At 39.1% G+C, this 21,633-nt stretch overlaps 1 protein-coding gene across 1 annotated transcript in view; it reads left to right on the forward strand.

The window, feature by feature from the left end:
* The window catches only part of LOC122801314 (unconventional myosin-VIIb-like), a 148,044-nt gene that overhangs the window by 49,972 nt on the left and 76,439 nt on the right, over positions 1–21,633 (forward strand). The window contains exon 3 of the mRNA XM_044070858.1: positions 10,321–10,437. Within this exon, the coding sequence (XP_043926793.1) occupies positions 10,321–10,437 (117 nt within the window). The remainder of the gene's footprint in view (positions 1–10,320; positions 10,438–21,633) is intronic.

The raw sequence follows: 21,633 nt of genomic DNA on the forward strand, positions 1-21,633 counted from the left end.
GCAGCTACATTACTGGGTAAACTTACATAACTGGCTTCTGCATCATTGGTAGAATTCGGGACAACTCTGTCTCTAAAATATGGTTTACAGCGGTCACCCCTGGTCTTCCATGCTTCATTTATATATCTATCAATCATCTGACCAAGTACCAGCTAAGTTAGTCTTCAGTTTATTGGTTCAGAAATTTTGTTTCATTGCTTAATGGAAAAAATAATCTTCAAAACTACAGGTGTGCATTTTCAAGGAATTGTGAGCTTTAAAGAAAGAGAAGTTTACTGTTGCCCATACTAAGTCTATTTTCAATGTGCAACTGTTTAGCAAATGGCCATCAGTGCTTGTGCTATAGAATTTCGAAGCAGTGTTAGCAGCACTACAGGTAGTATGCATTGCTTTGGGGCAGAAGTCTGTAGGTTCTACTCCCATGCCATGTAGATAGATTGCTGATACTGCAATGCAATTTAAGGGGGGGGGGTTGCACTCCTGAACATGTCATCCTTTGGATGAGATGTTTAACTGAAACCCCATCTGTCTGTGTTAATGGTAGGTGCTGTGAGATCTTTTACATCTGTATGAGTTATTAAAAAGAGTAGGGGAAAGTTCCACAATGCCCTGGCCAAATGTTCCTAGCAGTATAAATACCACCCCTGAAAAGAAGTTACTAGCCTAGTTGGACCAACTTGGTCAACAAAGGATATTTAAATTAAAAGTTTTAAATAAAATCCATATCTCTGACTTCATTTCTAAAGTAAACAAGAAAATACTATTCATGCTGACAGTTTTGAGCAGTGTTTTTGGTAACTGGGAGTAGAGAATAGGACACTAGAATGGCAGTGATGAGAGAGCTTGGTCCATTCCCCTGCCTAGGGCCCCATCTGACCATGGTCCAGCTCTGTACCTAACCATATGGCAAAGCTACATTGATACTTATCAACGTTTGCCTGAGCAACAATATCAGCATTTAAGACAATAGTAGCATATGGCAATGGAGGTAAATAATATTGTGAGAAACACAGTATTCCCAACTCCAGTACGGACAATATAGAGATGACAGGGCAACCATTCTCAATAGCTACATTGTCATGATGATGCTACAACACCAACACCAACCAGGGTGTTCCCTGAAGTAGATCCTGTGAGAAACTGAGATGCTAATGAAAGTTAGTTTACATGTATAACAAACGAACCATAAGGGTTCGTGAATTGTTCTATTACGCACATTTAAAGACTGAAAAATGAGGATCAGACTAGTCAAACCACTTACTAGATTAGTTACTATACCAGAGTATGTCTAGGATATGAGCTTTGCACATATTTGCTAAGAAAGCCAGGGATCTTCAGGTCTGCAAATCTACCTTTCACTGTACACAGGCAAATACACACTATAGTATATGTAGTACTTTGTCTGGTATAGTGTTAAACAGCTGCTAACTCTATAGAAAATGTGTATTATAGGGCAGATTGTGAAGCAAGATAAACATAGCATTCTCTGTACATCACTCCCCTGACAACTTATTGAGTATATCATTTAGGATTTATAGCATGCTACATCATCCACTTCATGCAGCATGATAACCTACCTGCTTTGTATGTTCTGGAACATCTAGCAAGCTGTATATCTCCAGATTGTGTCTGTCACTCTCCCCACATTTGCTAACTCTGCACACCACTGCAGGTAGTGAGTGTGCCTTTGCCTGCAGCATATCATTAGCATGATATTCCTGTTTGAGTCTGACTCGTCTAGACCATGGAGGATATGTAGAGCACACAAGTCCTTTATGTGACTATGCATGATCTTTGTGAATATGCCAACCCATCTTCAAAGTGCTGGAAAAGATAGGAAACATTTATAATACCAGAAGCATAGGTACACTAATGGCAGAGGGGCTGCAAATGGAGAGATGATAAATCAGCAAGCAAAGGAGAGTAGTATTGCTGGAATTGAATTCATACTCAAGTCTTGGTGAGTTTCTTCTGGATATGGAAAATTTCACAGTACAAAAAATAAGAAAACAAAGAGGAAAAGTAGAAAAGAGGATTAATAATGGAGACGTTAAAGAAATAGAAACTGACATTATGGATTACCTGCTTAGTGAAGGATTTAGTGTAGAAAAATCTAACTCTGATAACACTACAGCAGGATAAAGCAATGGATTCCCAAATTAAGGAGAAAACAGTGAAGTGGAAAAAAATCTGATCAGTTGACATCTGAATATACTTTGAAGCCTTCCATAGGAAACCAGTGCAAAAATTCAGTTGGAGTTACACAACAAGGGAAGGAACAGGAAACTGTGGCAACTCTCACACAGTCAATGTCGTGAAGTGATAGGCCAGTGAGTACCCATATGAAAGAGCAACGGATGACACAGAATGAAACTGAAAAGAATGTAGCACAGAAGATGCTGTGGAACTTTCTGTAGAATGCCCACAGGAAATGGAAAACAAAGAATGTGCCCTCAGTCTAGAAGGAAAGGATCTAAGAGAAAAGTTGCTTTATCTGATAGAGACAGACAAATATATTAACATGAATGAAAGAAATAGACTACAGGAAGTCAATAAAATCCCAAAAGTCAGAAGTTTGATAAAACAAATGAACACAGTAATTAGGACTGTTCATAGAAATTCATGTGATATAACAGAAGTAAATAGGATATATTACTGTGCAGCTAAATTAATAACAGATAAAGTCTTACCACAAAAACACAGGGTAGTAAGGGAAAGGAAGGGGAGAAATCAAATGCCATCATGGAAGTATGGAGCACAGAAAGCTATAAAGCAATTAAGACAAGAAGTGTCACTATTAGAAGAGTATAGAAGAGGGAACAGATCAACAAAAATACTCAGAAAGATAGATGTGATAAAAGCAATGTGCAGTATCAGAACAGATCAGGATCTATCATGCACTATTGCAAATAAACTAAAAATATTAGCACAGGCAGAAAAACTTAGAAGATATGCTGATAAATATAAAGGAAAAGTACAAAATAAGCAATTTATCGATGACCCAAAAACATTTTATAGAAAACTTGTAAACAAGGTAAAAGGAATTGAAACACAACCAAAAAAGAAGAAATAGATACATTTTGGAGAAATATCCATGAAGATCCTATAAAATATAACAAATATGCTGAACTGATAGAAGAAGTGAAAGAAAGAATAAAAAATTAAAATGTACAGTATATTAAATGGAATGAGCTTAGAAAAGCTCCTAAATGGAAAGCACTAGGCCCAGATGCAGTACCTAATTTCTAGTTAAAAGTATTAACATCTTTACAGGAAGATTTAGCCCTGAGTAAGAACTATTTATATGCGCAGCCCGAACAGTCACCAGCCTAGTTAACAACAGGGAAAAAAAATACCCTTGTTTATGAGAGAACCAGCAAGCTATCCTAAAAACTATAGACCAATAACTTGCCTTCAGACGATGTATAAACTATACACTGGAATTGATGCTGACAGAGTTTATAGTAATTTAGAACAAAACTCAATCATCGCAATAGAACAAAAGGGTAACAAAAAGTTAGTCATAATGGAGAACTGTAAAAAGGGGAAAAATCTAATTATGGCATGGATAGACTACAAAAAAGCTTTTGACAGTTTCCCATATTCATCGATAAAAGAGTGCTTAAAAATGTATAACACATGCCCTACACTGATCAGTTACATTACAGCGACCATGAAATAGTGGCAAACCACTTTGCAGTTAAGCCATGATAAAGGACAAATTATTATTCCAGGGATAAAAATTCAAAGGGGGATATTCCAGGGTGACTCTTTGTCTCTTTGCTCTTTTGTCTTACCCTCAACCTATCAAGCGGTCTGCTTAACATATTAGATCATGGCTGCAAATTGGCTCCCAGAAAACAAAGTGTAAAGATTTCTCATCTTCTATTTGTGGATGATTTAAAACCGTATAGTTCAACAGATGAGAAACTGAAAGCACAACTGCAAGTGGTCAAAACTTTTTCAGATGATATAAGAATGTCATTTGGTTTTGATAAATGTGCAAAAGCAACCTTTAAATGCGAAAATCTCCAGCATTAAGAAAACATCTATTTCTATTCAGGGTACAGATAAAACCTACTGCGCATGGCCAGACATTTAGTAGTACAGCTGGTGGAACACAGAAGGGTTATGAGCTGGTACACATGGAACACAATGAAATCAACAGACGATACAGTTAAATGGTACAGTAAATAGTGTCTAATTTTTAAACACATTCTCACACTAAGTCTAACCACATAGCATAAAATAACAGGTGATGTACATCTCAAGACACAACAATCTGAAAAAACAAAAAACAAAAGCAGTGCTGCTGCATAAACAGAGCAAACAGCAAGACTTAAGGTACTGAAGTATAATAATGTGACAGAGTCACAGCCAAGTAGGCCCACAGCCAGCTGTTGTGCTAACCATAGCTACATACTTTGGACAGGCTACAATAAAATTAGAGTGACAAATAGCATGATGATGGGCTGATCACTTTCTAATACAGGAGACAAATTTAGTATATGTGTAGAAAAAAAGCTGAAGGCAAGATTTGCCTTTGTCTGGCTGATAAATGATGTATAGGGCTTGACAGAAAGTGGAATTACCTAATACCTAGCCGAGTTGGGACTTTCAACATATGTGTATCTCAGAATTCCTCATAGTTGAGTTTTTCACTTTTTAACTCATTAACAGGGCACTCTTAGGAAACAAAGTTTTATGTAGTATGGTACAACAGTGAGTGTGCTATTGTGTAATATCAAGTCTCTTGGGATGAGTGAGTTGAGTAAATCATCTAATAACGTGCTCAAAAGTACAAGTTCCTTGATTCTGTAGTCTTTTGTGACGGGTTCAGGTAAACACTGCCAAAAGACTGCTTGTAGCAACAATAGTACCTAAGCATGGTCAAGCCTTTAGGAGACAGTATAGATGGCAATGCTGGTGACACAGCTACTCTTTTATGTTACAAGGAAGGTACCCAGACATGCTTACATTTTTTCAAATATTTATTATTCTATTCCCCAAGTCCCAGTCAATACCATCTGCCTACTACTGCCTTCCCTGACAACTGTGCCTGCCATTGCCCATTAGCTTTGTTCAATGTCTTTGTTACTATTTGTGCTTCAGAGACAAGGCTGTCTGTGGATCTGAATGTGGCAGACGAGGTCACCAGTTCATGATAACTCCATGTTTTTCTGTTTTTAATATATTACTATTTTGCTTCTCATTATGTCCTTGCTCATTGTAGTATCAATACCAGGATGTAGTGAATGTGTAGAGCATGCATGCATGTTATTTTACATGTGTCCTCCAGAAGCTGTTGTGACCTCAGTTAACTAAACACAGCTCACAGGGTCATATCTCCCAGGCCATTGCTTAGGGAGGGCACTGCAGCACCACGTCACACCATGAATGGGTAAGATGACCACTGATCATACGGTCTCAATCCTCCCTCAATGCCCCCTAAAATGGCAGCTTCTCCTAGTTATGCTAGCCAGTGATGTACTTCTGAAATTTCCAGTAAGGTTTTCTGTTTCTAACAGTACAAAGCAGAGAGTATTTGTAGTTTACTATCAAACACAAATCCCCTGAATCTGGATAAAGTAACCAACGATAAAAGTGTAATGTTCCAAAAAAGCCACCAACTCGTTGGAATACACACGGCAAAACAACACTTTAATAAAAAATTGTAAAAATATATAAAACATGTGAGTGCTTTCACAGAGTCCTCTCTGCTTCCTCAGACATACTACAGTAACTGCTGCTCTTGTTTAAATAATGATACATCTGTGTCAAATCCAATCAGTTGACAGTATCTTGAAATAAAAATTAAAAAGACATACACTATATAAACAAATCATATAAATAATGGACTAAAAATGTATGTAAAAAACTGTAAAAGCTTGCTCTATAGAGTTAGATAGTGTTAAAACTGTAGAATATATGTATAGATGTTATAAGATGTGACTAAACATAATAATCAATGTTTAAAAGCCCTGTTCCTGAGAAAAGGTTTCAGTGAAACCTTACTCTTTACTCCAGGTGGTCTGTCAGCCTGAAATCTAATTATCCATTCTTGTTCGGAGGCTTAGGTCTTATTGTTTATGTTCCCACCTCTTTTATTTTCTTGTATAATGTGTAACACTAGAAATTTGAAGGTGTGTGTGGCTCCCTCCTTTATAACATGCATCACTAACGCACTTGTCTCTTTTTTATTTTTAATGTCCCTTAGTTTTGCCTACATAATAGGCTGGGCATTTTGTACAGAGACCAAAATATATGACATTCTTACTATGACAGTCTGTATAAAAGCATGTATCAATGCTGAATTTTCTAGTTGGGTGTGTATACTGCCCTCCTCCAAATATGAAGGGGCAGGCTGTACAACTTCTACACGGAAAGGTACCCAGCCTATCAGACCTTGCATAGTGGTCTCCATCTAACTTCTTGTAGCACAACTGTCTTTTTAATGACATGTTGTTTTTAAAGGTAAAAGATGGTGTAGCCCCTATAAAACCTTCTAGTCCATCCAAATTTAACAATATGCCCCAATTATTTTTAATTATATCACAGACTGTACTGATATTACTTGCAAATGTTAATGGAATTTGTAATACATCATTCTCTAGGTTCCTGGTTACTGTGGTACTGGTGGCATAGTTACTTTGGTTATCCTGACTGATTCTCGTCCTGTTATAATAGGGCTTGTACCTCTCTCTTCTGTCATTCCAAGCCACTTTAATTTGTTTGTCTATATCTCTGGCTTTATACCCCCTTTTAATAAATTCATGTTTTAACAGGGTAAGTGCCTGAGACAAACTATCGTCATCATTATATAGCCTCATGCATCTAACTATCTGTCCTTTGATCACATTGGTTTTAGTGTAGTTAGGATGCATACTACTACTATGTAGGACATTGTTCTTTCTAATGGGTGTCCTATACATGGAGGTATGAACATAATTAAGTGTGTCTCTTGTAACCTTTACATCTAAAAACTCTTATTTCTCTGTTTGAGTATTTGTATGTGAAATTCAAAAAGGGAGTAATGGTATTAGTGAAATTTAAAAATTGCTGCAAATTATCTTCGTTATCATGCCACAACAGAAAAATATTGTCCATAAAACGCTTGTAACATATAATAGACTTTGCAAACACGTTGCCTGTCAAAATATTCTCAGTTTCCCATTGTACAAGTGCTAGGTTGGGGTAGCTATTGGCACAAGCAGTGTCCATAGCCACGCCAGCCTTCTGTGTATAAAACTTGTCATCAAATACAAAGATATTATTTTCTAGGATGATCTCAAGTAGGGTACACATGAGTCGAATTTTGGTATTTTCTATCCCTTACATTATCTATACCCCAAGAATGGGGAATAACTGTAAAAATGGAATATATGTGGAGAGTAACAAGCCAACACTGGCCATCTATACCCTCCAAATGTACACTTACGTCTCTCAAAAGATCTTTAGTGTCCAATAAGACAGTAGTACATTCCTTACGTATAGGATGCAGGTTTTTCTCAACATATATCAACGGTGGTTCTGTCGCCCACCCCCGACTAGATACTATAGGTTGCATGGGTGAACTTTCCATGTTTTTATAGACTTTTGGTAGGCCGTACATAATTGGAGTCACTGAGTACTCTATATTAAAGTATTCAAAAAGTGGCTCAGAAATCATGCCTGTTATTAACATATCAAACAAAAAAAACTTGCAGTCTATCTGTAATGGCTTTAACATGAGTTACAGAAATCTCACAATAGGTATCAGTGTTACTTAAATGTACTAACATATTTGCAATATATTTGTCTCTTGTCTAAAATAACAATTCCTCCACCTTTATCTGCTGGGCGTATTTCAACACTTTTAAAGCATTTTAAGTCGTTTAACGCTTGCTGTTCACATTTAGATAAATTATAAAAAACATTAGTAGCTTCATTACTGAGCACATTCCTTAGTTGTTTTTCATACGCATCAATGAATAAATCAATCCCAGAATTGCTGGGAGGAACAAAAGTACTGTTTTTTTTAAAAACATTATATTCATTGCATCCACAATGAAAAATAGTTTTTAAAGTCAGTGTCCTGCCAAATAGCTTCAGTTCTTTTAACAAATTCACCAGGTCTGCTCTCTGGGCAGGAACAAAACTCAAACCTCTGTTCAATAAAGTTTTCTGTGCTTCACTCAAAGAAATGGAGGAAATATTAAAAATCAAACCTGTTTGCTTTTCTTCAGGAACTTGTTCTGGTCGTCCACACTGTAGGGTCTCCGTGTTTTGCCATACTGAGGGCGATTGCGTGACCTCCCTCATATTGGGAAAGGTTTTTCTAACAAAAAAGTCCCATTTGTATTCTTGGAAGAGCATTCCTGAATGCTGGAATCACTAGCATTGTTTTGTAGCTAACACAGGCCATTGTTGTATTCTTTGGTTTAACAACTGGTATTTCATCACTTCTAGTTGTTGTTTTTGCTGTAATCTTAGAAGTGCTAGCACCAACACTAGTTGCAGCATCTGAAGATGATTTTTCTAGGCTGTAGGTCACTGAAAATGGAGTTTTCAGCATCTATATGCAGTGTGCATATCACTGCTGTTCCTCTCTGCTCACTGCTGGTGTAGTCACGCCCACTTCCTGGATATGTTAATAACATGCATGATTTTTGAGCCACTTTTTGAATACTTCAGTATAGAGTACCCAGTGACTCCAGTTATGTATGGCCTACCAAAAGTCCATAAAAACATGGCAAGTCCACCTATGCGACCTATAGTATCTAGTATCTAGTCGGGGGTGGGCGACAGAACCACTGTCAATATATGTTGAGAAAAACCTGCATCCTATACTTAAGGAATGTACTACTGTCTTATTGGACACTAAAGATTTTTTGAGAGGCCTTAGCGTACATTTGGAGGGTATAGATGACCAATGATGGCTTGTTACTCTCGACATAGAGTCCCTTTTTACAGCAATTCTCCATTCTTGGGGTATAGATAATGTAAGGGATAGAAAATACCAAAATTCGACTCGTGTACCCTACTTGAGATCATCCTAGAAAATAATACCTTTGTATATGGCGACAAGTTTTATATACAGAAGGTTGGCGTAGCTATGGGCACTGCCTGTGCCAATAGCTGTGCCAACCTAGCACTTGTACAATGGGAAACTGAGAATATTTTGACAGGCAACGTGTTTGCTAAGTCTATTATATGGTACAAGCATTTTCTGGACGATATTTTTCTGTTGTGGCATGATAACGAAGATAATTTGCAGCAATTTTGGTCTCTGTACAAAATGCCCAGCCTACTATGTAGGCAAAAGTAATCGGCTGCTCAGAGATAGAGTCCTAGAACATGTAAGGGACATTAAAAATAAAAAAGAGACAAGTGTGTTAGCGATGCATGTTATAAAGGAGGGAGCCACACACACCTTCAAATTTCTAGTGTTACACATTATACAAGAAAATAAAAGAGGTGGGAACATGAACAATAAGACGGAAGCCTTAGAACAAGAATGGATAATTAGATTTCAGGCTGACAGACCACCTGGACTAAATAGTAAGGTTTCACTGAAACCTTTTCTCAGGAACAGGGCTTTGAAACATTGATTATTATGTTTAGTCACATCTTTTAACATCGATACATATATTCTACAGTTTTAACACTATCTAACTCTATAGTGCAAGCTTTTACAGTTTTTTGCGTACATGTTTAGTCCATTATTTATATGATTTGATTGTTTATATAGTGTATGTCTTTTTAATTTTTATTTCAAGATACTGTCAACTGATTGGATTTGGCACAAATGTATCATTATTTAAACAAGAGCAGCAGTTACTGTAGTATGTCTGAGGAAGCAGAGAGGACTCTGTGAAAGTGCTCACGTTTTATATATTTTTACTATTTTTTACTAAAGTGTTGTTTTGCCGTATGTATTCCAACGAGTTGGTGGCTTTTTTGGAGTATTTGTAGTTTATAGGTGTGTCATTTAAATTCTAATGTTTTCTTCAAACATAATAACATGAGACACTCAGATGCATCTCTAAGAACATAATTCAGAAAATCTATAGATGAAATAAACTATCCAAGCTATATAATGTTAATGATGCAGCAGTGAGTTATTAAGTCTAGATAATCCTTACAGGGTACTGGTTTTAAATATTTAATGTTAGACATTGCTATGATTATCTTTCTGAGAAGATAGAAACAAATGCCTCTGAGTGTAAATGCTTTGCTTCTAGTATCATATGTGTATGTAGATGGAGATGCCACTCATGTCTAATGCAAAGAACTAGATGGTGTTGTAATCAATGTTTTAATTTTCATTTGTCACCTTAGGCTATCATGACAGCATATAGCAAATATGCAGAAAAGACCATTGATGAAACGAAGGTGGCGTTTCTGAAGTACATTTTCCGCTGGCCAACATTTGGGTCTGCTTTCTTTGAAGTGAGGGTAAGTCACATGATCAGTTCTGCACTTTTTGCTGTCATTAACAGTATTAACACCATCATCATTGCTTAAGTAGATTTTTCAAATACTATCTCTTGCACTGCAGTACGGACTATTAAAGTAACTATATGAAGATGTTCTGGCTATAAGCATTAGTCAGAAAATTGTCTACTATTTTTTCATGGCAAGAAACTATTTCATAACAAAATCTTTTTACAAGCTGTGCATTCTTTTGTTGCTGGGTCTCACCCTGCCATCAGGAAAAATTCAAACTCAGTTTTTCACCATAGCAAGGGCCGGTACAAAGCAATTGGTAATGCATACAACTCAGAATAACTCAGCTAAGGACATTTACCTCTGAATAACATGGACAAACTGTTACTGTTAATTTCACCAATCACTGATCATGGAAAAAGTGATCAATGCAACTTTAAAAAAGTATAGCTGCTTAGCAGACTTGTTAGGAGAATATTATGTTTTAAAACTTTATATGAGATAATAGTTGTCTGACAGACTGAAATGTTGCTACCATTGGTCATAGGTTCATAGGTAGGTACTAGGCTATCTGCCCGAGGGCATTTATAAGCCTAGCCAGAGTGTGTCGGCTTTTGCCGCCCCATTGATTAATTAACTAAGCCTCTGTCAAGCAGAGCCAATGAAGTGATCCCAGGGGTATATTTTCCGCTACCCATCCACTCATCAAGGTTTCTCTTGAAGAGTGTTAGTGAGGGGCTCTGCCTAATGTAGTTAGGAATTTTGTTCCAAAGCATGGGGAGTCTCTGTGACAGGAATCTATCCCTCCAGCATGTTCTATTTATTGTTGTGGTGAGGTTTAGCTCACTAGAGCACGTGGCTCGCAGTGACTTGGATTTCTTTAGGTGGAGCATGTCCATCAATTCTGAGCTGGACATGGCTTTGTAAGTCAGGCAGAGATCACCTCTGAGTAAGCGATATGCCACTGAGTACAGCCGGAGTTTTTTTCAGTCAGTCTGCATAGGACATATGTTTGAGGACAGTAATCCTCTTGGTGAGGTTCTTTTGTGATCTTTCCAGCTGTTGGAAGTGTCTTGTAAGGTACATCCCAAATGGGGCATTGTACTCTATGATGGGTCTGATGAGTGATGAGTAGAGGGGCACTATAACCTCTTTATTTCTCGATGCAAACCCTTTAGTAATTAGATGGGCCACATAGAAGGATTTCCTAACTACTTTGGCAATATGATTGTCAAAGGAGAGATTACTATCTACCTGGGTCCCCAGATCTCTTATTACCTCTTCTGTATTAAGGGGGCTGCCACCTATGTGGTAATTCGTGTGTGTTTTGTTTTTCCCAAATGGAATGACTATGCATTTTTTGGCATTTAGCTTGAAGCCATGACTTTGACACCAGGTGTCCTTCTCAGTAAGGCCTTTTTGGAGGATGTCAGTGTCAGCAGGAGAGTCAATTATGGCTCCCCAATTTGCAGTCATTGGCGAAATTGGTTAGCCATAGTCCTCCTGTGCTTGCCTGCACTTCTGAGAAGTATATGCCAAACAGTAGAGGTCCCAGGACCGAGCCTTGTGGGACATCACTTGTGACTGGTTAAGAGTCAGACCTGGAGCCTGCTATTCTTACTGTGTGAGTTCTGTCTGTAAGCCAGTTGGCAACCCATCTTGTGATGTATGGGTTTATGTTCAGGCTGGTGAGTTTTTCTATAATACCCGAGTGAGGAATGGTGTCAAACGCCTTGGCGAGGTCAAGGTAGGCTGTGTGAACCACCTTTCCCTCATCTATGGCCTTGGTGACTGTCTCAAAGAAGTCAACCAGGTTTAGTAGGCATGATCTGCCCTTAACAAACCCAAACAGGGTCAGGTCAAGGGTTTGGAGGTTCCCAATGTCTTTGTTAATTAGTTCCATGATGATGCGCTCCATAGCCTTGCAGACCAGGCTAGTCAGGTTTATGGGATGATAGTTACCGGGGTCAGTTGTGGCCTCTCCTTTGTGGAGTGGAATAACCATTGCTGTGCACCATTCTATGGGCATGTAACCTGTGGAGAGGCTGAGGTTGAACAGCGTGTTTAGGTGGGGGGGGGTTAGTTCGTTCTGTAGTTCGTGCAAGACGCATCCTGAAACACCATCTGGCCCCATTGACACTGTGTTTTTGGCTTTTGAAAGGGCTGTTTTCACCTGTGCGTCTGTGATTTCCGGGACACTACACTTTTCCGGTATTGTTGTAGGCTCTTTTGGAGGTGGGGGGGTGAAGTTTGCACGGAATCTATCTGCCAGGATGTTGGCAATATCAGTAGGTTCATTATATTTTGTGCTATTTTGCACTAGCTCAGAGCATATCTGTGAGTTGCCACTTAGATTCTTGACATAGCTAAAGAAGGCTTTGTGGTTATCTTTCGAATCCTTGGCTATTTTTCTTTCGAAGTTAGCCTTGGATGATTTTATGAGGGACCTTAGTTTCTTACTGATACTGATCAGGGATGTCTTTCCTTCTTGGGATTTGATTTTTTTCTGAACTAGTTTCCTCCTTTTATTGTATAACCTGTTTATGGCAGGGGTCCACCAGAATGGTTTCCTTCTGTTAGAGGAGTGAGTCTTGGTTTTGCATGGGATGGTACAATCCATGCATCCTTGTAGGTACTCATAGAGTGCATTTGCAAAGGATTCTGCATCTTGGGCAGCATTATCCTTTAGCATGGGGGCTGTGAAACTTACCACCTCTGTCTTAAGTAAGCTGAAATTTGCTTTAGAAAAGTTTTTCACTCTAGTTTCCTTGGTTGGGGGTGGTGGTAGGGTGTGGACATCCAGAGTGATTAGTTTATGGTCTGATCTAACCAGTGACACCTGTCGCCCATGTTGGTGATGACCAGGTCCAATATGTTTTCACCTCTGGTAGGGGAGTTTACCAGCTGATCCAGGGTGTTTGAGTTGATAAATTCCAGGAAGCGCTGAGCCTGGGAGTTTGTACTCAAGTCGTTTTCCCAGTTAATGGTAGGGTAATTGAAATTGCCCAATATCAGGGTGTTCAGTAGGACCTTCATGTTTTCCATTGTATCCAGAAAGGCAGAGTGGTAGTCCTGGGTCATGGAGGGTGATCTGTAGCAGGCCATAATTTGCATAGCAGATTTACCCGATGTTAGTTGCACATGGATGATCTCAGAGGTATCATGCTGCGCCACTAACATGGAGGTTTAGGTATCCTTGATGAATATGGATACATCCCCTCCTTTTGTGTTTTGGTCCATGTTCTGTGGCCAAAATGTGTGGTATGAGTTGTAGCCCAGTAGTGCTGGAGTGCTCTCTGGAGCCTTGAACCAGGTTTCAGTTACTGCACAGATCTCGACATTCTCCATACTGAGGAGTTCTTCGAGCGCATGCATTTTGAGATTTAAACTCCTGGCGTTGAGTAGCATAACCGTCATTTTTTTTTATTTGTGCTGTTTAGGGAGGTGGGTTTGACTTTTGAGCCTTGCCTAAAAAAGGCACTATGGGGGCAGCAAGAGCCCTGGCCAGTATTCGAAAGCCTAGGGGTGACAGGTGCAAGCAGTCTCTTGCAAAGCAACGCACTTGTCAAGCATGTCGTCCCATGCTGACAGACACTGGATCCCCTTTGAATGACACCAGAAGCTTAGCCAATTGTTGAAATTAATAACTTTATACTGAGGTATCATTCTTGGAGAGGGCAGGATGCTACTCAGGGTCAGGGTCATACCCGCCTGGACTACATGATCAGAGAGCTCTTCCATGTCTCTTTTCATGTAGTCCAGGGAGGTATGTCTCAGGTCATTCAAACCAACATGAACAATGACAGAGTCATATTTGTACTTGTTCTGGAGTGACCTGAGTGCTTGTGTTATGTGGGGGATTCTGGCTCCCGACAGGCAGCTAACAGTAACCTTCTCCTTGTCCAGCCTAGTGAGTGGGACGTCAGTGTGCCTGACTATAGAGTCACGCATTACTAGTGTATTAGGTATGTTATTTCGCCTTAAGGGCTGTGATTGTGTGGCACATTGATTTTGTGTTTTATGTGTTGTCTGGTTTGTGACGGGAGGTGCAGGTTTTTTTGGTGTCTGCTTTGGAGCTCTCTGATGATTTTGCAGGTTTTTATTTAGATCTTCCGAGTATGATTTAGTGTATTTATGTGTATTTTTTGCCAGTGCCCAGGTTTAGTAGGTCTATGTGAGGCTGGAGATGTGGTGCAAGTGTTAACCTTCTCCTCATGACTCTCTGTTCCAGTCTTGGGTGGGGAGACCTTAGCCTCCAGTTTGGCTGCATAATTGCATCTCTCGCATATGTTAGTGTTTTGTGATAGGAGGAGAGGGTTGTCTGTGTACATGAGGCAGTTGTAACATTGCCTCAGGATACCCAGGTTCACCAGCTAGACTGGAGAGTACACCTGAAGTTGCCCTTTGGTCATGCCTGAATAGAGGGGTGAGCTGCTTAGTTGCTTGGTTGGTGAGGTGAGGATAAAGAGCCTTGCCCTGCTGGGCAATCAAGTGTCGGGATATATTAGTGCTTGCTATTAGGTCTGAGCAAGTGCTGGACTGTAGGATGCTTCTTGAGTGCTTAGGTTGAGAGTGAGGCTAGTTTCAACGGAAAAACTGAAGAGGAGACTTAGTGGAGCCGGGAATAATTTAACCGTAGCTAACCGGTGCTGCCCGGCATGCAAAACCGTGCAAACACGGTTTTTAAACTACTAACTTCTGGGCTGGAACTACTCCTCCAGGGACAGATGGCTGCTCAAAGTTCCCCTCTCTCACAGGTGAATAGAGAAACTTCCCTCTATCCAAGTAAGGTATGGGAAACTCAGAAACGTAACACAGCCCTGAATTCAGCACTAGCCTGAAAACTGGACTATACTAGCTTAGAAGGGTGGGAAACAAGGAATGTTTTTGTTTTTTTGTTGTTTTTTTAAAAGATAAGGCAAAAACAATAAAAAGTACACTTAAAACAGCTTTAAACGACTACAAGCAATCAGAAAAGGCTTTCGTACTTTAGTGTGTGTAGCCTACAACAGTTAAACACATTATTTAAACAAAAAACAACTTTTTAAAAGTGTAGACTTTCAAATAAGTACAATATGTGAAAAAAACAAGCTTTTAAATCACAATAAATGCTGGAAAATCAGCGTTTAGGCAGAAAACAGTTAAGTACAGCAGGAAAATACAGAAACCTGATACTTAATCACTCCAAAGACTCTCTATTAAGCTAGAAGGCTTGTATCAGTTTAAGGCTTTCTAGTGCTTTCCAGTAGATTGGTTACAGGAATGATGGCAAACAAGCGCAGATGTGGTCTTTTAAACCAGAAAGTTGAAAGAGATGGACAGCTTCCCAACTGATCAATAAACTACAATTCCTGGGCCAAGAACCACTCCTCTTGTGGTAGACAGGCTACCTAGTACTTACCACTCCCACTAATAATCCACTGCAACACAAAGGCTTAGGGGGCTCAGAAGCTTGCAAACAGTCCTGGATACAGTAAATCTGTACCTGGACTAGACTAGTTATGGGAAAAGTGAGGATCAAGCACAAACACAGGCTTTAAAACCAGAAAGTAGAGAGAGATGGAAAAACTGCCCAAATGGCCAATAAACTACAGTTTCTGGCCAGAACCACTTCTCTTGTGGTAGCTAGGCTACCTAGTGCTTACCACTCTCACTGATAAGCTAGAAGGCTTCCCTCCAACATAGAAAGGCTTGCGGTGCTCAGAAGCTTACTAACAGTCCTGGATACAGCAACTCCGTATCTGGACTAGGCTAGTTACAGGAAAGGCGGGAAACAAGCGCAAGTGCGGCTTTTAAACCTGAAAGTTGAAAGAGATGGGAAAAAATGCTCAAACAGCCAATAGCTGCAATTTCTGGGCCAGGGGCCACTCCTCTTGTGGTAGATAGGCTACCTAATGCTTACCACTCCCACTGATAAGCTGGAAGGCTTCCCACCAACACAGAAAGGCTTGGGGGGCTCAGAAGTTTACACAGAGTCCTAGATACAGCAAATCTGTATCTGGACTAGTCTGAAACAGGAAAGGCAGGAAACAAGCGCAAACACTGGCTTTTAAATCAGAAGGTTGAAAGAGATGGTAAAGCTTCCCAAACGGCCAAAAAACTATAATTTCTGGGCCAGAAACCTCTCCTCCTGTGGTAGATAGGCTAACTAGTGCTTACCACTCCCACTGATAAGCTAGAAGGCTTCCCTCCAACACAGAAAGGCTTGGGGGCTCAGGAGCTTACAAACTGTCCTGGTGGACTAGACTAGTTCCAGGAAAGGCAGGAAACAAGCTTAGAATTTATTTTTTTTTAACAAAAAAGCAGCTAAAACAGCAGTATATACAATTCAAATGCAGTGCAGTCTAGCACACATGTTGCAATATTACGGCAAATACAGTTTAATTAAATGCAATTAAATTAACAAATGACTAAAAAAAGTGCAGAAGGCACTAAATTAGAACAAGCAGTAATAAGTGCAGAGTAAGAGCGACTGAACAGATAGCACTCACAACAGCAACTAGGACAGTTACAGTAAGAACAGCTGAATAAAGTATATATATATATATATATATATATATATATATATATATATATATATATTTTTTTTTTTTTTTTTTTTGAGGGAGAGAACAGAGTCATTTAAAGAAGAAGAGTATATTGCTGGGATAAACTGACCTTTCAGCAATTTATTTTATTATTCATTCATTCTTTCAATAAAGATTTTTAAATGAACAAAATATTGAAAGAACAATTTGGGCAAACCTGTCATCAAGTTCTAATGTATTGTTAAAACATAACTAATTTTTAGTTCATTATAGCATTTTGAAAAAAAGATTAAAACTGTACTATGCAAGTTTCATATATATATATATATATATATATATATATATATATATAAATATATATATATATATAGAGAGAGAGAGAGTTGACTATTAATATTGCAACGCCAGAATGTATGCTTACGAATTATTCAAACTACAATTGTTCGAATAGTTCATATGAGTACATTCCAAATATTTGAAGGTTATATTTGGGAATGTCCTGTGCATTCACAAATATAAACTTTCGAAGTGATGTACAGAGATCACGGTAGGGCAATACATCCCTTTCCTCACTATAGTGCGATCTCGGAGTTGGAATATATAGTTAGTGGTGTGTGGGGGACACAGCCCCCCACAGGGGGGTGCAGGGGGGCTTGCCCCCTACTTAAACAGGAAGTTAATTGTAGGAGGTCGGGATTTACGGCAAGGGTGGTATTGTCATTAATTGCCGTAAAATGTCGATTTTGACAATTTCAGCAATTACTGCAGATTTACGACTAACTGAACAGTCGTAAATCTGTAGATTCAACATTAATTGTCGACATTTAAGTACAAAATGATTTTGAATTTTGTACTTTTAATAGTGAACCATATATATATATATATATATATATATATATATATATATATATATATATATATTGAATTTAACCAGTGTGTTTAAACAATACCATCAACATTTTTCATTAGCTAACTCCCTCAGAAGCAAAGTAAACAAATAACTGAATTTCTTGAACTAAGCGAGGAAGGAAATTTTAGAAGATGTTTTGTTGGTGTGGGAATGTAGTAGCCTCTTCTGCATAGACCACTCACCAGACAGTAAGCTTTCCTCTGAGACCTCTTCCCATTATCTACAGGATGCTGGTCAGCATTGTCAGCGCAGTCTTCTTGAGTGTTTTACCTATGGGATCATTCAACAGTGACATCAGTAAAAGGGGCTCTATAAAGGGAAGACGTTTGCCATTTAGGGATCAAGGAGAGCTATTGCACTTTCATCCCTGAAATTTGAATAGCAGCAATAATCCTGCAAAGCTAAGGGAATCTTCCTTGTTTGTTTTGGGGACTGTGCTGAAAAATACACATAACTACTGTTTGATTTTTTTGGGCCACCTTTGGAAAGAAACCAAGTACATTTTGTTTCCTGACCACCTTTAGAAAGAGCATTCAGGAGACCACTACTGAGCCTAGCCCAAAATCCCAAATGTCTGGTTAAGTGACTTGTTCAAGGTCAAACAGTATGCAAATGAAGGCTGAGGGAATCAAACCATGTACCACACAAAGTAGCTCATTAACAGCTGACAGCCTTCAACAAATGCCAGACACACAACTGCTTTCCATACAGCTGTGACTCAGATATGAATCAAGGTTGTTGCAGCCATAACACAGAGTAAGAACCACTATTCAATCTGGCATGCTACCTGGAGAGGAAACCTTCAGGAAATGTAGAGATTATTGTCAAGTTTGCACTTTCTTTTTCTGACGGGGTGTTAGAGTATTTGCTGAGCCTGACTGACACACTGATGGTATTAGATCTTTAGATCTGCTATTTGTGCTGCATTCACTAAAGCATGTGCCAGAGCTGGAAACTATAGAATTTCTAAGAAATGCAGAGAAGGCAAACAAATAAAGAGAGGCTTTCTGTAACAACTGATATGAAGAAGGTGCATCTTGAGATATATAAAGATCATTGTGTATACTAAATATCAGATTTTTTATCTTTGGGTTGAGAGAGAAAGGGTTCAGAAGAGGAGACCCCAGGGAACTCTACATGAAAAGGACAAGGGCAGTGAGAGAAGCATCCCTGAAATCTGAATAGGAGGAGTAATCTTGCAAAGCTATGGGGAATCTTCCCGCTTGTTGTGGGGACTGTGCTGAAAGTCATACCTCTCAACCTGGAAATATCAAAAATCTAGACAAATGCCCATGAAAAGTCAGTACAACCTGCCAAATCTCTCCTAGATTAACATAAAATAAGCATACATAATTGTGTAAACCCGCCTACTTCAAAGGAATTGTGGAATATCATCAACATGCATCTTCTGCACAGTAAGTTATGAATGCCTAATGTCTGGCAGGACTGTCTGTAATATTCATTGATTTTTCAGTAAAATTAAACATTTCACAAGGGACAGGGGTCTGGTTGCACTGCTCTTTTTAACAAACAATGAAAGATACTTGTTTTAGGGGAAAACTACCAACCAGCTACACAAGTCTTTCAGCATTTAAATACACAATTATTGTAGTTAATTTAAAGGAACAGCTGCAGTACTTGTAACCACGCTTGCAGTACACTATACTGTTAAGCATTGATATATATGAAGGAAAATGTCTTGAAGTGAATACACTGCTGACCAAATCCAAACCCAAGAGCTATCTGCATCCCATCATCCTGTGTGCAACAGGGAACACTAATAATATAGAACATATTGTCCAGTGCCAGAACTAATCTTGATTCTTGTAAAAGGCTAATTTATGAGAGCAAGCATGTCACCAGCTTACTGGAAAGTGAGGATGCACAAGGGTCAATAGGACTTGTGGCTGGTATTATCTGCCATCCTCTTTCCCCATAAGTCGTGCAGGAACACATTTCGGAGGGAGGATACTGAGCAGACATCTAGATTATTCATGACTGCTAAGATATCCTTGTGCACAAACTCACCCCTCAGTGAGCTTCCATAGCAGAATATACAGATGGCTGTAAGGAAGAGCCCATAGGCTGGAAGTAACAGCCAGCAGCCAATCAGGCACTGTCTCATGACTGCTAGCAATTAATTATTTTATTGTGCAATGCTATATATTTAAATTAGAAGAGATGCAGCCTTTGATAAAGTGCTAATACTCAGTTCTCCTTTCTCAGCACTTATCTGAATTTAATAGGCTCTGTCCAATCTTTCAAGCTTGTGTTCTAATAATGCAGCTTGCAAATAGGCAACAGGCAGTGGATGTCAACAAGGCACAATTTAATGTCTGAAAGAGTGGCAATGAAACTAATCACACAGCCAGAAGCAGTACACCAAAAACACGCAACACTCACCACAAGAGTTTTATTTGCTCTTAAGCTAAGCACTCATTTTACAATTGCTGGCTTTTGGATGTGCACCACTGACACCCCACTCTCCTGTCTCTAGATGTCCTGCCCTTCTCTTCAGCCATCCAGTAAACAAACCATACTAGGGCATGTACAGCAGTGGCATCAACAGATGCTTACACTACAGAATTGTAAAGGTAAAAAAAAGCACCTCTCTTTTCTATAACACATGGCACCTATTCAACAGGGCATTGAACCATATGGATGCTAGTAACATGGTTGCTTTGTTTACATCTTGCTAACCACAGTACTATATATCGTATAGAAAGCTGACAGATTTTACAATTCCATCCTAATACACAAAACAAAGGAGCCAGTGAAAACACAGCAAAATAAGCAATGAATACAGCATATGGTGTATAAGAATAATTTCAAAGATAAAATATTTACATGTTGACGGCAGGGGTCTGCCCACTTGAGCTTTTTGAATGGCTGTCTGTGATGCTCTCAGTCAAATATTTCTTCTAACGAAAGCTGCTGAAAGGCTTCCTCTTGGTCTTGCTGCTGGGAGGTGGACTCTCCAGGTCAGACGATAAACTTTGTCGCTTTCTCTGATCCTTGGGTAGATTGCATTCATCCACTTTCTCCGCTGTTTTGTTTATATGGAATGGAACAATTTCCCCAATTTTGCTAGTGTACCCTGCTTTTAGTTTTATGCCAGTTACATGGGCGGTTACTTCTAGCCAGCCTTTCCCGACAGTTTATGAACTCCCTCTCTCGGTTTTATAATAAAGCTAAGCAACAACCTGCCTGCATCCATATCCACCATGAAGACAATAGCTGTTGTGCCTCCACAGAATACAGTGTACCCCACCCGCACTACAGGCTGCAGGTGTGAAAGTGCAAATGATGGAATCACTTCCACTATCAGGGCACTATATATTAGCCACCTGACAATAAAGTAGTCACAAAATGCATGTAAAATATTTAAAATGCCTTGCATTCTGTTGACTTATGTGGAGCTTCGATGAGAGCTAAGTAAGCTATTTAAGTTTGAAAACTGCTGATGGCCTGTGTTCATTCAAGGACTTCAAACAAATCCACTGCATAACTTCCATTCCAAATCCCAGTAGTCCATAATGATACTGACATCATCACACATGCCCTTGCATGTTGATAACGTTGCGGGATACCCTGATGATGCGCGATAACATTGGCATTAAATAAAAATTGTAAATAAAGAAAAAAAATTGTGATTTCAAGGGGCCACTCAGGAATTCGTAGCACCCCAATATTTTAGCCTCAAAACTGTGAAATTCCAAGGAATTCAGTATGGTTGAGAGGTATGCTGAAAGTTACACACAACTACTG

The sequence above is a fragment of the Protopterus annectens genome, chromosome 4.part1 (assembly GCF_019279795.1).
Source record: "Protopterus annectens isolate FY-2018-M chromosome 4.part1, PAN1.0, whole genome shotgun sequence".
In the NCBI taxonomy this organism is placed as follows: domain Eukaryota; kingdom Metazoa; phylum Chordata; order Ceratodontiformes; family Protopteridae; genus Protopterus; species Protopterus annectens.